We start from the raw sequence: 19,062 nt of genomic DNA, 5'->3' as shown, positions 1-19,062 counted from the left end.
CCTGCTCATGTGCACCCTGGTACACAGCTGGTAATAGCTCAAGTAGCTGGGTTCCTTCCACCCACATGGAGCCTTGATTGAGTACCAAGCTCCTTGATTCAGCCTGGCCCAGACCTGGATGTTGCAAGCATTTGGGGAGTGAATGAATAGATAAGAGATCTCTCCTTGTCTCTTCACCTTTCAAATAAGTAAATAAATAAATGTGAACCCAGCAGGTGTATGTACACTGATTTAGAAAGATAATAATGAGGGGACCAGTGCCATGGCATAGCAGGTAAAACTGCCATCTATGGCTCCTGCATCACATACGGATGCCTGTTCATGTTCTGGCTACCCCACTTCCCATCCAGCTGCCTGGTAATGGCCTGGGAAAGCAGCGGAGGATAGCCCAAATACTGGGTCCTCTGCACCCATGTGGGAGACCCAGAGAAAGCTCCTGGCTCCTGGCTCCTGGCTTCAGATTGGCCCAGCTCTGGCCATCACAGCCATTTGAGGAGTGACCAGTGGATAGAAGAACTCTCTTTCTCTCTCTCTCTCCCTTTAACTCTGCCCTTCAAATAAATAAACAAATCTTTAAAAAAGATAAACATCATATATCAATAAATAGGAAAAAGCTAATCACCAAATAATATATGATTTTATATTGGATAACAAAATGTAAATTATATTCAAAATAAATCTATGAAGGATTTATTAACAATGTTTATTAATTTTAATTTTTTACCTCATGAAATTTTGGGATTTTTAAAAAATGAACATAGACATATGTTTGAAACCCAAAATAATAAATACTTTAAAAAAATGCAATTTTCCAGCAGGCCATCCCACAATCCCAAAGACATCCCCTGGTGTGGGGCAATGCACTGGTCCAATAATGATAGCTGTTTGATGCACCAAGGAGCTTAGCTGTAGCTGCTCTGTTTCCAGGCTCTCTTTGCTTACATGAGCCGATCTTTCATCACTAATGCAAATTCATTTTAATTAGCCTTTTCCAACTTGTGTTCAAGAAGCAGATTCTGTTTTGTTCTCTGAGGAACATTTACTGAGTAAAGTTAAAAACCCAAGATGCCACTGCAAAGATGCCCAGTTTCATGCCAGAGAAGGCCATGTATTGTCACATGTCTGCATTCTCGAGCTATGTGACTTAACAGAAGGCACAAAGGACAATTACCACTGGTCATGTCTTCCTTATAGCACTCAATGGGCTTACCTGTAAACCTCGAGATTAGTAAGACAAATTCCAACTTCACTCCTGTCAACTGCACCACCAAACATAGTTTTAATATAACCATGCTTTGTTTCACAGATTTACTTAACTATGAAGTAATTTAAACTTTATGTCACTCAGTCTTATTTTTATACATTCTATGGAATAGGAAAGAGAGTTGAATCCCTAAGAATTATACTGAAAAATGATGAGTAGCTTTAAAAAAACTTCTTATTATAAATGCTAGCATATATATTGTGAGTAAAGTGCTTTTTAAAACAAAGTTGATTACAAGTAAAAACTACAAACATGCCCAAGGTCTTAACAACAGAAACTCCCTGTGCACGGGGACATCTGTGAGCACCACCTCCAAAGGCTCAGAGTTTCCCCTCAAGAGGAAACGGAAAACACATTTTTGCCCATTCTTCTTTTAAAAAAAGAAAAGAGAAAGACTCCTAATGAATGAAGGCATTATTCATTTAAATCTATGCCCAGACCAAAAAAGAAGAAAGATAAGGACTTGGAAATTATGCTGAGATTTACATGCCTAAGAAAAATAAAGGAAATTTCGTTACCATAAAATGTCACTGTGGTAACATATTTACTCTCATTATTTTGTTTCATCCAGGCTAGAACCAGAGCAAATGAGCTTAATGATAGTAATGGGGATTAGACCAATATGAGGAAGAATGAATTTGGGTGACAAAAGGCTAGTCTAGGAAATAAGTGCTGATTGCAGCACCTGGGAATTTCTGTGGCCCCCTCGTGTCATTCTAAAGGCCCTGGCAACTGTGCTCTGCCCCAGTCCTCGCTTTTTGACATTACTGCCGTCTCTGCTGCCGCAGACCTGGAAATCGCAATGTCTAAATTAAAGAGCGCAGTGAAGGCAGCAGTACGTGCAAGCATATGGGCAGAAACCTTTCTAAGAGATGCAGGGAAGAGCCAGTGCACACTGAGTAAGCTGGGAGAGATGCCATCGTTCACACCCTGCCAATGCATTTTGCTACTGGTATTTTCTATTTCTGTCAGGATGCGCCTCATTACTACTCTTACTATGAGAATGGCAAAACTGTGTATCTGTTTTAACAGGAACATATACATAATTACTCTGTGAATATATTTTCAAAAGTGTCAAAATATGAATTAAAACACTGACACTTTTTTTTAAGGTTTCTTATATGGTTCCAAAACATGTTGTTTACAGAATTTGGGCTTAGTGCAGCGGATGAGAACATTTGTATGCAGCAGTTACTAAAATATCAGCTATTTATCTTACTGAAAGCAAGCTTCAGCTCTGGTGATATTAAAGGGAAGTTATTCTGGTGAGGGAGAAACATGCAAGCGCGTGAAGAGTTCCAAGCCACTGGACTGCCCTCCGTGTTTTGAAGAAAAGGCCCTCAGCTGATGTGGCTGAGATGGAAGCAAGAGCTCCACCCACTGGAATCAGCTGTCCAGCATTGGCCAAAGGCTGCACAGCCCTTTTCTTCTGATACTCATTTGCTGTTAAAGTCAAGCAGATCCCTGAATTGGATAGGAAGTGAAGTATCACCAAATTGTACTAATGTGCTGCTCTTCTGCCCAAGTTTGCCACAAACTCCTGAGTTTTCCTTTTCTCAAGAAAGTAAACAGATCTACCATGTTCTGAAAGATACCATAGAACTAATAGGCAGAAGACACAGGATACACATCACAAATTACCACTGTTTTCACCTGACCAAATCAAACACTCTGCACTATCATAACATAGCCAAGCAAATACTTTTTTCTCATCCACTACAATACAACCTAACCCCAACATTCTGCCCATATTGAGCATTCGGAGGAGACAAACTAACTCAAGGAAACTATACAGTTCTTTTTCCTACAGTCCAACAAATCCATCAGCTCTGATGGTTAAACATTTTCCCCAATAACCCTGTCCCTAATGAGATGCATTTTCCAGTTTCCCAACAGTCATGGTTTCCCTTCATGGCCTCCGCAGATGGCAGAGCAACAGAGTCAACCAATTAGACTCTAACTTCAGCAGGCTTGGCTGAGTCCTGTCATGAGAGGAGGCCAGACACCACAGAGTCTAGTCTTTTCACTTTAAAAATTAGAAAATTATCGTTTAGAGGACTAAAGCGACAGAATGAATGATTCACAGGGTTGGAAGCAGGGCAGTGTCTTGACTTCTAATCAGTTTCTTTCCACCATTCTCTACTGCAAAGATAAAACTGAACAAACAGAGAAGACATTCTGAACAACAAAAAGTATATTCTGCAGTTTTGCTAATGTTTGTTTTTTTTACCTCTGAAGAGATTATCCAAGTCAATATCTTCTTTTCCTTTGATTTTCAAACTCTTTGCCTGCTGTACAAGTCTGGGCAAAGAACAGAAATAAAATCTAGATTCATTATCCTGTGAAGTAGAAATAAATCATGATAGCAGTACAAATTTAAATAGAAACCACAGGGTAAACAATGGATTAGCAGCTAGCTACTCTGCTGCACACAGCCTTGGTAGAATTTTTCTTCAGTTTAAGACTTTAAAAAATATACTTTTGCACAGAAACTCTGACTTTTAAAACTGAAACTTGACTGTTTTTCCTCATTCATTTCAGCAAAACCTTTCTAGAATCCTCTGGCGATCACCTCTTCAGATCCTGAGACTATTGAGGATGGGGTGATGCTGTGGTAGATGGGTAAATAATAATTGCTACTGATTTTAATGCTTATTATTTTAATCACAAGATTATAGACATTGTACTCAAACAACTCTATGAAGTAATTTAGTTACATTGCTGAATGTCAGAGAATTAATTAACTTTTAAAATGTTGCAGTATTCAGTAAGACCTAATTTTGTAACTTTCATCATGGAACCTTATTAAAACTTGAGGTTCATACTTTATAATGAATAGGGAACTTTCTAAAATGAAACTTTTCTAGGAGAGCTAATTACCTGGTAATTAATTTTAGGTAGACAAACCTGAGATAATTAAGTTATCTGTATATATTTATGATTTTAATGAGATTCTAATACCTTGCTTTGCACGTGTTCTCATTTGCAACTGGAAAGCAACTCTCACTTTATGTTCACTGACAAGTCCCAGAGTTGAACAAGTAAGGACAGTTTTTGTTGCAGGTGAGGAAGTGGATTCAGTGACCAAACCCCTACCTAGAAACCTACATGACTTGGGCATGAATTGTGGTAATTTTATGGACGTGTTATTTAAGTGTGTATGTCACAGTCAAAGTATATTCTATCTGCCTCTTCATCATTAAGACATTGTATTTGAAAGGCAAGAAAGTGAGGAAGCATTCTGGTTGAAATTCTGTCTCTAGAACTCACAGTAGGTCGCGGATAATCTATGGCACAATGGAGAAACAGTGCACCTAGCGTGGGAAAACTGGAGTCCCACTCAGGCCCCAGGCCACAGGTGTGTGGTCCTAGGTGGGTGATGAAATGCTCCTAGTCTTCCAATCCAGAAAATGGAAAGCACTTGCCTCACTGGGTTGTTTTGAGTAATCATATATATATATATATATATATATATATATATATATATACACACACACACACGCATACACACACACATATATATATAAGTAAACAACTTAAAATGACTTATCATAGGCATGTATAAAAATGTGTGGACTATTTTTATAATTCAATATGTATAATTTTATTATATTTTTTCATTATATCTATTCTACATACAGATAGGGATCTAATCAGGATCTGTTAACATTCTGTTGGGAATGTATCTACAGAAAGAGGACTCAAAGTTAGGCAGGGAGCACCCGGTGGGATGGAGCTGGTCAGTACAGGATGCTGGGAGGTACCACCACATGAACGGAACAGCAGCATAGCCATTTTGCAAAGAATAAGATGGAGAAAAGGAAGAACAAGTTTAACTCTGCCTACAAATTTTTGGCAAATCCTTGGGAACTTTCACTCAATTTTACAAATTTTATGAAACTTTGAGTTGACTTTCAAACCATCCTAAAGCATCCCTCAGTAACATATGCCATTGAAGATCTCAATTTTATTTTACAAAATTAAAATATAAAAGCTAGCCTGTCTTAGGTTACTTTGATGAGGATTTTAAAAATTTTTAAATAAATTGAATAAATTTATTGAGTGGTGCTTTTATTTTTAATGCCAGGTGCTGCAGTTAATCCTGGGTGTGTGATGGTGCTGTTTTACCCCTGAGCAGCTGAGTCTTGAAGGCTCCATGAGGTAGGCACCTCCCAAAGACTCCCAGCCACTTCCCTTGGCTTAGCCTCATTTCAATCTCAAAAACTCTGGTAGGCAGGAATAGTGCTCTCACTTCACAAAGAGCTGACTTTGCCCAAGTTGGTCACATAGTGACTCAGAGCTGGAGCCAGGATACCAATTCAAGCCTTCACATTCCAAATTCAGAATGCCTCTGCCACACTCATCATCTTTCAGTAAGGTAGGGCTCACCCATTATTTACAGGGACATTGATAAGGAGAAGTCACAGACAGAACAGAAAGGGACAGTCAGTAATGCTCCCAAGGGCTGAAGGGAGGACATGGCTTGGTGTAGGCTCCAAGCTGGGGTGCTCTGCAGAGGACTGGGGAGGAGTGACTGATAGGTTTCTAAAGGCCTAGAGAATTCGGGTGGGTGAAAAGAAGGAACTGGAATAGAATGAGCATGAGAAACATGAGAGGGGAGAAGTGTTCGGGGGATCTGAATAAGCAAATCAATGGATTTGGCTGAAGCATCTGTACTGTGAAAGTAAAGGTGACCTTAACCAAGAAGGTTGGAGCCGAGCTGCAGAGGGCCTTTCATGCTGTTCCCAGGTGTTTGGACTACATCTCATGGACAGCAGAGAAAGCCACTGGAGTGTCTGAATCTTGAAAGTATTTTCTCACAGCCAATAAAATGTCTGGAGATCACTAGGCCAGTAAGGTGCCAAAGAAGCACATTTTGTTTCTAATTTAGCTAAAAAGGTCTAAGTCTCCAGAGGTTTCGACTTCACCAGTAATTCTTCCTGAAGCTTAGTCCACACCCTTCATATAGCCATAGTTCCAGGCACCCTAACCAACATTCAAAGTCTTTCGTTAATGGTACTGCTGCTACAACAGCAAGTGTCAAGCTGTCTGTCTAGCTCTACCAGATTCATTCCATTAAGGAACATACATGATCCAGAGGTGAAACTTGCCACTTATAACTGATAGTCTCTGCTCTCTGCTGTTTTTCCACTTGCTTACTATTTTGCTATTCTAAGTTGGAAGAAGGGCTGCATGTTCTCTGAACTTCTTCCTAGGTTTCTCCTTGATAGCAGGGCAGTATCAATGGCTACCATGTCTGTGCTCATTAAGTGCAGGGCCCTGAACTTCATGCCTAACAATAAGGAATTCATATTAATAAAAGACAGAGAAGTCAAGGAGTTTGTTCAAAGTAGAAGAACCAGAATTTGTATTTGACTCAGGTTCATCTAGCTGCTGCAACAGGAGTTGGTGAACTCTAGCCCATGAGTCACATTTTGCCTATCACCCACTGTTTTAAATGGTGTTTCATGTGCAGCTACTGGCACTGGTTTCTGTAGCATCCTTGTGTGTGATCACTACTAGCCTGAGGTGAGAAACTGTTAGCAGATACTGTATGGCCACCCAAACCCAAGCTATCTAACCTGGCTCTTCACAGGAAAGGTTTGCTGACCCTGTTCTAGAAAGTTTCCTATAGTCAAAATGCTCTGGGCACATCAGGGTTTTGGTCTAGGCCTGTAACAAGCTTTCCTATGGGAAGGGCAGAGAGCCCTAAAGGTGAAGGGTATGGTCCTCGAAAAGGCAGAGGTTGGGGAGAATTAGCCACAGGATGTGGTGTGGGATGAAAAGTGGGCCTGGAGAAAAATGGTGAGGCCTATAAAAGCTCTGTTTCCCGATGTGTATGTATGTTTGGATTCATGAACCTACTTCAAGTGAGATTCTGTCAACCTAAAGGAATCATACAGTATGTTCAGTTTGTAAATAACAAATAAACATTTTAAAATACAGCACTACAGGGGCTGGTGGTGTGGGACAGAGGCTTAAGCTACTGGTTGTAACACTGGCATCCCATATCAGAACGCTGGTTGGAGTCCCAGATGCTCTACTTCCAATTCAGCTCTCTGCTAATAAACTTCAGAAGATAGAAAATGATGGCCCAAGGCCAGCACCATGGCTCAATAGGCTAATCCTCCCCCTGCGGTGCCGGCACACCAGGTTCTAGTCCCGACTGGGGCGCCGGATTCTGTCCCAGTTGCCCCTCTTCCAGGCCAGCTCTCTGCTATGGCCCGGGAGTGCAGTGGAGAATGGCCCAAGTGCTTGGGCCCTGCACCCACATGGGAGACCAGGAGAAGCACCTGGCTCCTGGCTTCGGATCAGCGCAATGCGCCGGCCATAGCGCACTGGCTGCAGCAGCCATTGGAGGGTGAACCAATGGCAAAAGGAAGACCTTTCTCTCTGTCTCTCTCTCTCTCACTGTCCACTCTGCCTGTCAAAAAAAAAAAAAAAAAGAAAGAAAATGATGGCCCAAGTGTTTGGGCTCCTGCCACCCACATGGGAGACCTGGATGGAGTTCCTGGCTCCCTGCTTTGGCCTTGCCCCAACCTGGCCCATGTGGCCATTTGGGAGTGACCTAGCAGGTAGAAGATCTCTCTGTCTCTCTCTGTCACTTTAACTTTCTTTCTTTCTTATTTTAAATTTATTTGACAGAGTTAGATAGTGAGAGAGAGAGACAGAGAGAAAGGTCTTCCTTCCATTGGTTCACCCCAAAATGGCCGCTATGGACGGAGCTATGCTGTTCCGAAGCAAAGAGCCAGGTGCTTCTTCCTGGTCTCCCACGCGGGCGCAGGCACCCAAGCACTTGGGCCATCCTTCACTGCCTTCCCAGGCCACAGCAGAGAGCTGGACTGGAAGAGGAGCAACCGGGACTAGAATCAACACCTATATGGGATGCCAGTGCCGCAGGTGGAGGATTAATCAAATGAGCCACGGCGCTGGCCCCTGTTACTTTAACTTTCAAATAAATAAATAAATCTTTTTAAAGTGGCAGTATAAAGCATCAGTATGATAAACATGTGGACTTCAAAAAGTAAATGGAAAATGATGGGAGACCAGGATGAAGCACCTGGCTCCTGGCTTCAGATCAGCGTAGTTCCTGCCGTAGCCAAAAAATAAAAAAAAAAAAAAGAAAAAAGAAAAAAGAAAAGAAAAAGAGAAGTTGATTTGGGTACAGTTTTTTTTAAAATCTATACATGCAGGAAAGTAGTTTTCTAAAAGTTCATGGAAAATTAACATTAAAGAAAAGCTAAGCATGGCATTTGGAAAAATTTTTTAAAGATTTTTTTATTTATTTGAAAGGCAGAGTGACAGAGATGGGGGGAAAGACAGATCTTCTATCCACAGGTTCACTCCCCAAATGGCTATGAAATAAATTTTTAAAATTCCATTTTCTGTGGACTTTTGGAAATACTCTTGTGCATATGAACTAGTTTGTTTTGTCAATATAAGAGGGATGGTAGAGGAAACTGCCTATCAATGAGGGAGCAGGCTGAATGAGTTCAAATGTGTCTACACTATGGAATAGGACCCTTTTGTCAAAAATAATGCACAGATCCATTTGTGTTGATGTAGCCATTTATCAATGGCATACTGCTATATCCAAGATAACACACTGCAAATGAACACAAGCTAGAGATGTGTGTGCATGTGCACAGGCCTGTATAGACATGGACATACAAAGGGTGGACAGCACATGACAATCTGTGAGCACCAGGAACCTCAGAATACAGCATTGGTGCTGAGGAGTAGGGAAAGGGAAACCATTCATAGCTCCACATCACTTGAATGATGAAGGTGGGCACTTACTCACATTTTTACATGCACACAGGTTATGCTGTTTCATAAAAGGTGGATATTATTAAAGTCTTTCAATTTTCCTTTTTACTCATCTATATTTTCTAATTTTCTTATAACAAACAAGTATCTCTTTAGTAATGAGAAATAAAAATCATGATAAGTGTCTCAACTTTACTACTTACAATGAACAGGAAGTAATTATCTTAGAGCCAAGTTAGGTATGTAGAAGAAAAAACAGCATCTGCTGGTGCTCGTGCAGCAGAGGTTTGTTTTCCTGGGTGCAGGAACACTCACACTTCCTCTCTGCAAGGAACCACGGAGACTGTAGGACACACTGTCCCTCTGCATTTCATTACTAAGGGCCCACGCCAAGGCAGGAATCCAGAAACCCAGAGATGCACAATAAATCATAAAATGCCTCATGAGAATCAGCTCAGAAAAATATTTTTATGACCCCATGCATGCATACATTGGTTATTTCACAACTTTTCAGCAAAAGTCTAAGTGTGTTTGGGAAATACAAGACATTTTTCATTGAGGTGTCAAAGGGTGCAGGATGGGTGGAGCCTGGGGAGAGCCACACTCTTTGCTCTCATTACAGTTTCTCTTTACACTCCAGAGTCAATGGATTGACTGTGACACAATGCACTTCATGCTCTATTTCAAAATAGTCAACTGAAACATTTTTCCCCACAATGGTTTGTACCTGCTTATGTTTTCCAGGCTTCGTGATGGGTAACTGTTGAGGACGTCCTCAGTGTGACCCTCATCACCTCATTGTTACTTCCTTCCTGGCACCTGTCACAACTTGTGATTTTCTTTTCATTCATGACTTCCTGTCTTTTTCCCTCTTCCATTTCTGTTTAGTCACCTCCATGTCTCCAATGCCTAACACACTACTTTGCAACAGTAGAAGCTTCACACATACTTGTTAAACGAATGAGTGGTGCTACAATGAATGAATCAACTACACCCTACTGTTACTCACTAACTTGGGTGGTTTTCTTATCACTGCATAAAAACTTGATAGGGATAGGGAGTTCTGTTTTGTCTACTGCTGTGTCCCTGGAGTTTGGAGCAGAGTCCTTCTCAATATTTACTCAATGAGTCAATGTTAAATGAGCGAATAAATATGTCCAACTTCAGGACCTGGCAATGGCCATGATCCTGAATTCATCAAGTCAAGTGTTACGCAGCTCTCCAAAAGTCCAAATCCAATTCTGCTCTGACTGAATCGTACTTCCAGGGTAGGCAGTGGTATGGCCTAGTGAGAAGAGCTACGCCGTAGGAGTCAGAAAGCTCAGAGATGCCACCAACTAGAGAGTTAATGAAGGGACTCAATTCCTTTTCTTTGCTTTCCTTTTTTCTCCTTGGGATAAACTGAATTAATCTTGAGTCCTTTCCTACTATTAATCTTGCAGGTGGTTGTACCTGGCTAGAGGCTCCTCAGAATCTGATTGAAGGCGAAGAGCAGAAGGGAGCTTCTCTAAATGCCCTTGGAGTTTCCTGTTCAGCCACGATCCCATTCAGGTCCAGAAGGATCCTGAGTCGTCCTGGTGTTTTGATCAGTGTTTGTTTATTAGTAGACTTAATTTGCTTTCTGATGCTGAGTGTTATACTAAATAAATAAAGGTCTAAACTCTTATATTCAGTGGGGAAGACATGTAACACACACAGCTAATACTGATCCACTGCAAAACTTTAAAATAGTATTTTTTATAAAAACAGAAAAAATATATAGAACTATTATTTCAATCATTTCTACTATGTGGCAGGCCTGGTCATATATCTACACCCATATCAATGTGTCTATCTTCACAATCTTATATAAGCCTCACATTCATGTCCATTTTAAAGGTAAAAGATTCAGATTCTAAAAGGAAAATGAAATTATATTAGCTGAATCAATCAACTTAGACATACTAAGACTCTATATAATGTGAACAATAATGCAGAAAAAAGCCAAAGCATAATGAACATTGGTCCTTCTCTTTAGCAGCCTACAATCTTCTTGAGAAGACACCCACACAAAACAAGGATTCAAACAGAACATGCAGGAAGTCACATATAGAAGCTACCAATGTGTAATACAACACCAAAGGTCAGTGGGATGCTGGGAGCAAGGGATGGACTATCTCTTACTTGACACTATCCCAGTGCCTACCACTGTCTCTGCAAGCAGTGGTTGCTCAAAATCTATTTAGCTTGAGTGCCTACCAAGTGTCAGGCATTATATTGTTATAAATATAGAGACCTGTAAAACACAATCTCTACTTTCAAGAAGCTAAACAGGTTGGGAGTGTTGTAGAAAACTCTAGACAGAGATAAGCCTTGGGGAAGGGAGGAGACTGAGGCAGGAATAAAGGATGGATAAAGGCTGGCAAAGAAGGCTTCCAGGTAGGCATCGATGAACTGTGGATGAGAATGGGAGCAAATGGGGACATGGAGCAGCTTTAGCCCCAAAGCAGGGACTTCATGTGGGAAGAAGAGGAGGAAGGCCTGATGGATTAAAGAAAACTTATTTACTAACTGGGAGGTTAATATGTGGAACAACTAACTAATACAATTATAATTCTGAAAATGGCCCTCATGGAAGGTATTTATGCTGTAGCTAATTTGAGTAGTTTCCACTACTCAACCTAGTTAGCTCATGGCATTGCAATTTATTATCAGAATCATTAAGGAACTATTCCACTACATGCCATTCCCTCTGATTGCCATAATTTTCCTCAGCCATCTTTATTACCAGTAAAGACCTTCATGAAGTAAATAAAATTTATCATATGCAGGCATCAGGAAAAACAAAGCAAACTTTAATTAGACATTTTCCTTAGATTTTCTTAATAGCAATGATTGGATATCACAGATATTTTAATGAATGGTGGTGCTATTAATTGTGTGAATTTGAATATTATATTGAACCCTGCTTTTGAGAGGCAAAACCCAAAAAGATTATTAAAGAACATTTATGTGGGTGGGAAAAGTCTGAAAGAAAAGTCCTCCTCAGGCCTGAGGCAAAGAGCTAAATAGAGGTGGGAGACAATTGCATCCCAAAGTAATTTTATGATGAAAATGTCTTAATGACTATAATTTTATTCTCCTGTTGCAGATAGATGCCTTTAGTATATTACAATGAAATGTGTTCACAAAGGAAAATCCGGTATTATTTATAGTATAAATAAGGATAGACACTTCAAGGAAACTATGGTAAGCTTCTTCCCCTTTAGTAGTTTTCACAAAATAAGAAACAAATACATCACAAGATGACCCTGGGAATCACAGAAAGAAGTAAAACATAACATAAATATAAATCCAGCCAGTCCTCCTCAAAAACAAAAACTGTCATTCTCCTGCTGGCCTAGTACAGTGGACACATGTGTGCAATTTGGAATCCTATAGTGCTGGATTCAAATTCCAATTTTTCCACTGCTGATTTATGTGATTTTGGACACTTTGCCCAAACTCTCTGAATTTTCAGGTGCTAAGGGAAAAAATCAGAGTAAGAAAACCCACTGCACACACCTTATTGTGAAGATGCAATGAAATCAAGATAATGTATATAAATTGTGTAGCACATTGGTTACCCAAAAGAAGTGTGCAATATTACAGGAAAGCACTTAGTTATTGTTGATACTTCTGGTGTTATAATTGCTTTATTGGACTTAGAAACACTAGATTTAATCATAAGATCCATATTTGAGTCTCAGATCTGTAAAATGTCTCTATCTCCTTGCCTATAACCAACAACACAATGATAACAATAATGTGTCCTCTGCCTGAAGTGCAAGATGATGGGAAGCTGCAAAGATCATGGTTGCAAAAACTATAAACTGTAAGGCAAATTAAAGTATCCTCCACACACACTCCAAAGCACATACCCAAACAAAAGGAACCCAAGTATAGGGTCACTGCCTCCACCTAATACACTGTGAATATAAACTCACTTTATCAGCACAAAGAACACAATCTCTTAACTTCTGGAAGCATAAAAAGGTTAGAAAAAGTACACACACACACACACAGTCCAATAATAGTGACCTGTCATGAGTCCAAATTTGGAGAGTTAGCTTAAGATGCATGTCTGACTGTTTTGGAGGTAAATCTTGCAAGCATCTAGTAGTACATAATCTATTCTAATTTAAATAATGATGCTCTCCTTGAAAATGTGAACATAAACAGAATATTTCCACTACTAAATCATGCAGTGGAGCCATCAGTTTACTAGTAACTGCCACCCCACCCCCAAAGATTAATATGGGAATAAATATACATTTTAAAAATAATCACAAAACTGGAGTGCAGTTAAGGAAAAGACAAAATTCTTTAAATTGCTGAGCAGTGTCTAATTGATTCTGGAAGAATGTCAAAGCAGAGTTAATTTTATATTTTGCACTCAAATGGTAAGAAGTCTGGAGATTCTGAGGTGGCAAGTGCTGCTTGTATAAGCAATTACACAAGCCTGGCCCAGAGCTTATGCTCCATGAATTGTCTGGAGGCCAGTGGAAAGTGTAGCTCCAATTTTCAACAATTAAAACACCACTCCTGTCCTTAAACAGGAGACAGGAAAAAAAATTACCTCTTCTCCACATGTGAAAAAGAAGAGATGGAATTTAAATATTTGCCACCTGGATCTGATTTCAAAAGCAAAGGTTTGGGAGAGAGAAAGGCAGTCCCAGCCGAGGACTGTAATACATTGGGAGGACACTTAGAAGGGATGCTATCTGTGCACTATTGGTCTACGGATGAGGGCTCTTCACAAAGTTCATGGAAAAAAAATCCACTTCTCCATGTCCTTTCTGAAGGACCCCTCACACTATTCCTTGTTCTCCTTTTTCCTCACCCCAGAATTCAAGCCAGGATGTCATGGAGTTGGGGGTAGCAGAGGGCATGGCGCAGATTTAAACTGGGCCAGACTTCTAATATTAAGTAGTCAAACATTACTACAATGATTGGCTGGGGAAAGAAATGAAAGGGACTGGAGTGCAAGGATGGCTTTGGTTTGGGGCTTTCAAAGTAAAAGGCAGCATGAGGATTCATGATGTGCACAGTACAACCCCTGTTCCTCAGTGACTTACACAGCTGTAAACAATCAGGATTTGGCAGAACTAAATTTTTCTGCTCAGTTATCAGCTAACATCCTCCACTCGTTCTATCTGCAGTAACTATGCCTATCTGATATATTAAAGTGCAAAGCACTTTCAAAAATGGACTTTAAAAAAAAAGTCCCTAATAATATATCAAGAAAGGTAAATTCCTTTGGGGGGTGAACCAACGGAAGGACGACCTTTCTCTCTGTCTCTCTCTCACTGTCTAACTCTGCCTGCAAAAATAAAATAAAATAAAAAAAGAAAGGTAAATTCCTAAGAAGATTTCTGCACAGGGGAGGCAATATGTCTGTGTTTGTTAGAAAAAACAGTTTAGCTAGCCTCTGAGAGACTACAACGGTGGGATCACTTTTTTTTTTTTTTAAGAAAACAGTTCAAAGATCTGTTTAGTCTCTGTAATTTTTGACAATGAGGATGAATGTCTAAAATATTTGCAAGAGAGACTGAGTTTTTATTTGGAACAAGAACAATAGAAGATAGCAAAAAGAACAAAAGGCAAGTGTATATGCTATTGATAATTTTGGAATAAACACTGTTCCATGAAAAACATTAAAAAATAGAAAAAAATTCTCCCTCAGCAAAGAAATGAAAAGACATTCAAGCTCTCAACTACTTAAGTTGTAAACAGTGTGGGTGTGAAAAACAGTAAAGAACAAGTAGACCCTGTGAAGTTTCAACAAGAGGAGTGGATGTGTAACAAATAATAAATATGCAAGATACAGATGCAAAAATAGAGAGGCAGGCATGCATATCCGTGGGAAATAGATCATGCAATCGAGAGGAAAGCTAACCTGCAGCCCAGAGAGAACCATCAAACTCAGATAGGCTATTCTACAAAAATGAAATGTCACCCAAATGCTCTAAAACACATTTGCATAAAATAAGAACAAAATTCACAGCTCTAAAATACCTGTGAAAAGCTTGTCCTATGATCCAAATTCTACCAAGGAACAGGTGCCCCTGTGGGAGTAAAGGAGCAGCAGTGCTGCTGGGAAGGAGGTGCTCCATGGTCTGGGGCAACTGCACCCCAGAGCAGCACGCCCTTCTCACCTGATGCATGCAGGAGGAGCAGTAGCCTCAGACACAATTGCCTTCTGTCTGTGGCAGGGTCTGGAGACCCCTGCTTTTCAGTTCTTGTCTAGCTTTTCTTGGTAGTCCCTGTGGGATTTCCAGTTGTTTATTTAAGGTTCCATTTTCCTGTGTTTACAGTCCCCCCCACAGAGTGTGGAGCTCTCTGAAGAAAATATGTTAGATTGTTTACTCCTTTAGGTTAAATAATGTCAAATCAAGTTGTATTTATAGCTATTTTGAAAATAATTATATGCAAATAAAGATTGAAAAATGATACTTAAAATCATATTTATATACAGAAAAAAAGGATGATGTGTCATCAATAAATCTAAATGGAAACTATTCAGTGAGCAGAGATCACATGTGAGGTGAGTCTGGCTTAAAGACAACAGAAGCCAGGAACAGGTCAGACCTCAAACGACCAAGTGGATACAAGTACTGGGCCACGATGAAGAGTAGTATCTATGGAATGTCTATGACGCCAAGGAACAAAGACATTTTCAAGAAAGTAGGGAATCCTCTAGAAGTATACAGTTACATATAGTTTCCTACATATAATACGTACATTCAGAAAGAAGTAAACTAAAATATTTGGGGACAAAGCAACAGGAATATTTTCTAAATGATGATCAAGGCTTAGTAAATTCTATGAAACAGAGAACATAGCAATTTCTAGAAATACAAGGAATTATTTGAAGAAATATAAGAACTATGACTAATAACAAATTTGTTCCTGTACTATTGCACACGGTTTACGGCCTGGTTCACATTTTCAGAGTTTCTTACCTGGGCTGACTGTTCACCTTTTCATGTTTCCCACTGAAGCTCAAACTACAGAGGTTTTTCTGTTTTGAATGTGAAGACTCTGATTCAAAATTTGCCTGTGTTAGTTCTCTCAGACGATCATGAAGCGTTGCCTCCTTTTTCAAGTTCATGTCCGAATACGGGCAGCCAAACGCACTGGTTTGTATAAAAATGAAAGCATGGTTTTCAGTTTAGTGATAAATCAGGGATCCACTGTCATTAGAACAGACTTACATCTAATATTTAAAAACTGAACAGAGACATTCTTCCGGTTGAACACAGCCAGATAACAGATTCTTTTCATACAGCCTTTGAAGTAAGTCTCAGGCTCTAGAACCACGGACACTGGTCAGGGAAATGTTACAGGCAGATTCACCAGCACATATGGCTTTTACAATGTGGGAAACATAAAACTCTAAGAATAGCATGCGGATGGGCTTCCCGTGGAGCAGGGAAAATGTCACATAACACTTGATGCGAAGTGTGGATCCTCCAGAATTAACACTCTGGTTTGACCACAAACATCACAAAATGCCATGGGTAATTAAAAAATAATGTATCAGAAAATATTATTCTTTCACTCTCTAATATTCATGTTTCCAGAAACACTGTTTCTGCTGAACTCCCTTAAAATCTGCTAGTTAGTTTTGTGTTGGGGGGTGCACAGACCCCTGGCAGGTGAAAGGAGCAACCCAGGGCCAGCTGACCTGACTCCCTTCCTGCCCCTCACAGAAGTCAAGGTCAAGAACTGCATCCTGGATGTTGGAGCTAACAGGCTATGGGCAGGAGAATCTGCCAGGGCAACTCTCCTGGTTCCTCCCACAGGCTGAGTGGTTGTCTCCATGAAGCCTTTGTCACCAAGGAGGCCGAAAACCTCTATTGCTTCTTGGAGTGAGGCAGCCAGTGCTGGGGAAACTGCAGACATGACAGGTCACCTGTGCACCCTCTGGGGAATATATCATGCCTGAGTTTGGAGTATTTCCTCAGTAAAATGGAGACGCACATCAAATTCATAAGGGTTGTCGTGACCATGAGAAAACATCTGCACACAAAGAAACAAAAGAAACAAAAAAGCACATGCCTACACAGGCACACATAGGCATGTATGTACCTCCTCACTCTCCCCCACCCTCCACGGATGGCAGCTACTATTATCATCACAGTGTTATCTTTGGCTACACCCAGGGGAGCATGAGGTCAAACACATCAACATCAAGGCAGGTGGTTATTTCTTAGGAATTCACTTCCTATTCACTGTGAATTTGCCAATATCTGGTACATAAGACATTCTTTCTAAATACATGGAAATTTTCATTTGGTGCTGAGTATTATGACAAAAACTAAGGACCAGAGCATATGCTCCTCTGCTTAAAAGTAAGCTGAGTTTTCCAAAGAAGACCTATACGGCATTTAATTCCAGAAGAAATTTAGTACCAAGTTACATGTAGAATAGATCCCTGGAATTGTGGCCAGGGTAAGCAGGATGACAGCAGCTGAGCCCAACATGACAGGGTGGATCCTATTTTTACAATTCATCCATAGTTTTTTCATAATACATATTTTTCATTCACTTTATTTTAAAGATCCCTTGTACACATGGATTTCAAAATTTTTTGCACTGAAATAAAATGACATTATTTATTTAATAGCATCACCATGAGCTTTTTGGAAAACCCCTACATATACCAATAAATACAATTTATAACAAAAACAGAAAGCTATACCCATTGAATATACACTATAGGTCCATGACAATGAAGGTGTTTTATATATATATTATTTCTAATATTAATTGCTAAAACACCCCAAGACTGTAGTCATATATGTGTTTTACAGGTAAGAAGACAGGTTCTCACAGTGTAAGCAACTTTCCCAATGCCTTCTGGCACATTTTTGGGCAGTCTCAGCATAGATCACTTAATTGTTGGCACCAATCAGGTGGACAGAAAAGGGACAATGATTTGAACACCACCAGAAGAAGCAATGTGAAGGAAACCACAACATAATTCCTTTGCCCTGAATCAGGAAGCAAGTATTCACAGGCTAGAGTAGCACTTGGTTTGCCGTGGTTTACCGGCTGGGGGAAAACACGTGCTAGGCCAGAGTTTGGAGGGAAAGCACTGTTGCCATTCCCAACAGAGCAGGGCTGTTTAGATTGCACAAAAAGAGATTTAAGGGAGATGTTAGAAAGAATTAGGCTACCCGAAGAGACTAAGAGATGTTTTATTCAAGCACAACTGATTTTTCACCTATCCTATTACCAGCATGGCTCTCTGTCCAGTGCGTACACCCAATGTGAGGTTTCTGAATGCTGTTACAGTGATAACTTTTCCTTAACTTCACAGCCCCATCCCTACGTGATTCATGCCCCATGGCACTGATGGTGTCCCCTCCTAAGTTCATGTGCCCAAAATGTGTAGAGCTACCAGACTGTTTTGTTCAGTACTTGTTTACCTTGAGAGAAACGTATCCCTCTATATTTATTCAGAAATTATTCTGTCTACTTATTTAATAATCTACTTATTTAATCAGTCCAGCTTCTCTTTGTCTTTTGTAATAAGGAATGCAAAACTGGACAGAATCCCTGCAGTGCACTAGAATGGACAGTTCCTCACTCTGTGAGGACAGGTTTGTGGGGACATAACTCCAGATTCTATGGAACAGAATCGAGGGTGACATTCAGAAGATTATATTAAATAACAAAAACATACTTTGCAGAAGAAGATGCTTGGTGAAGAATTTGAAAGAAGATAATGATGAGAGATAAAAGAAAGTACAAAAGAAGTGGGAGTGAGGGAGCTTTCATATATAATTGCATGGCTTTGAACCTCAGACCCAGGTTCTGAGACTCCCAGAAGCAGGTTTATTTACTGCCACACTGCACATGTTCTCTCTGCAAGGAAGTGGTTACCTTAAAGAGATGGAAACCTAAATTTCTTTCTTTTTTTTTTGGCAGGCAGAGTGGATAGTGAGAGAGAGAGAGACAGAGAGAAAGGTCTTCCTTTTTGCCCTCCAATGGCCGCTGTG

At 40.1% G+C, this 19,062-nt stretch overlaps 1 protein-coding gene across 1 annotated transcript in view; it reads right to left on the bottom strand.

The window, feature by feature from the left end:
• The window catches only part of L3MBTL4 (L3MBTL histone methyl-lysine binding protein 4), a 395,862-nt gene that overhangs the window by 123,396 nt on the left and 253,404 nt on the right, over positions 1 to 19,062 (bottom strand). Inside the window, exons 13-14 of the mRNA XM_062199981.1 lie at positions 16,018 to 16,191; positions 3,495 to 3,565 (exon numbers count right to left, since the gene is read on the bottom strand). Coding sequence (XP_062055965.1) covers positions 3,495 to 3,565; positions 16,018 to 16,191 — 245 coding nt within the window. The remainder of the gene's footprint in view (positions 1 to 3,494; positions 3,566 to 16,017; positions 16,192 to 19,062) is intronic.

Source organism: Lepus europaeus, chromosome 9 (assembly GCF_033115175.1).
Source record: "Lepus europaeus isolate LE1 chromosome 9, mLepTim1.pri, whole genome shotgun sequence".
Taxonomy (NCBI): Eukaryota; Metazoa; Chordata; class Mammalia; order Lagomorpha; family Leporidae; genus Lepus; species Lepus europaeus.
This window is presented reverse-complemented; position numbering and strand designations above follow the sequence as displayed.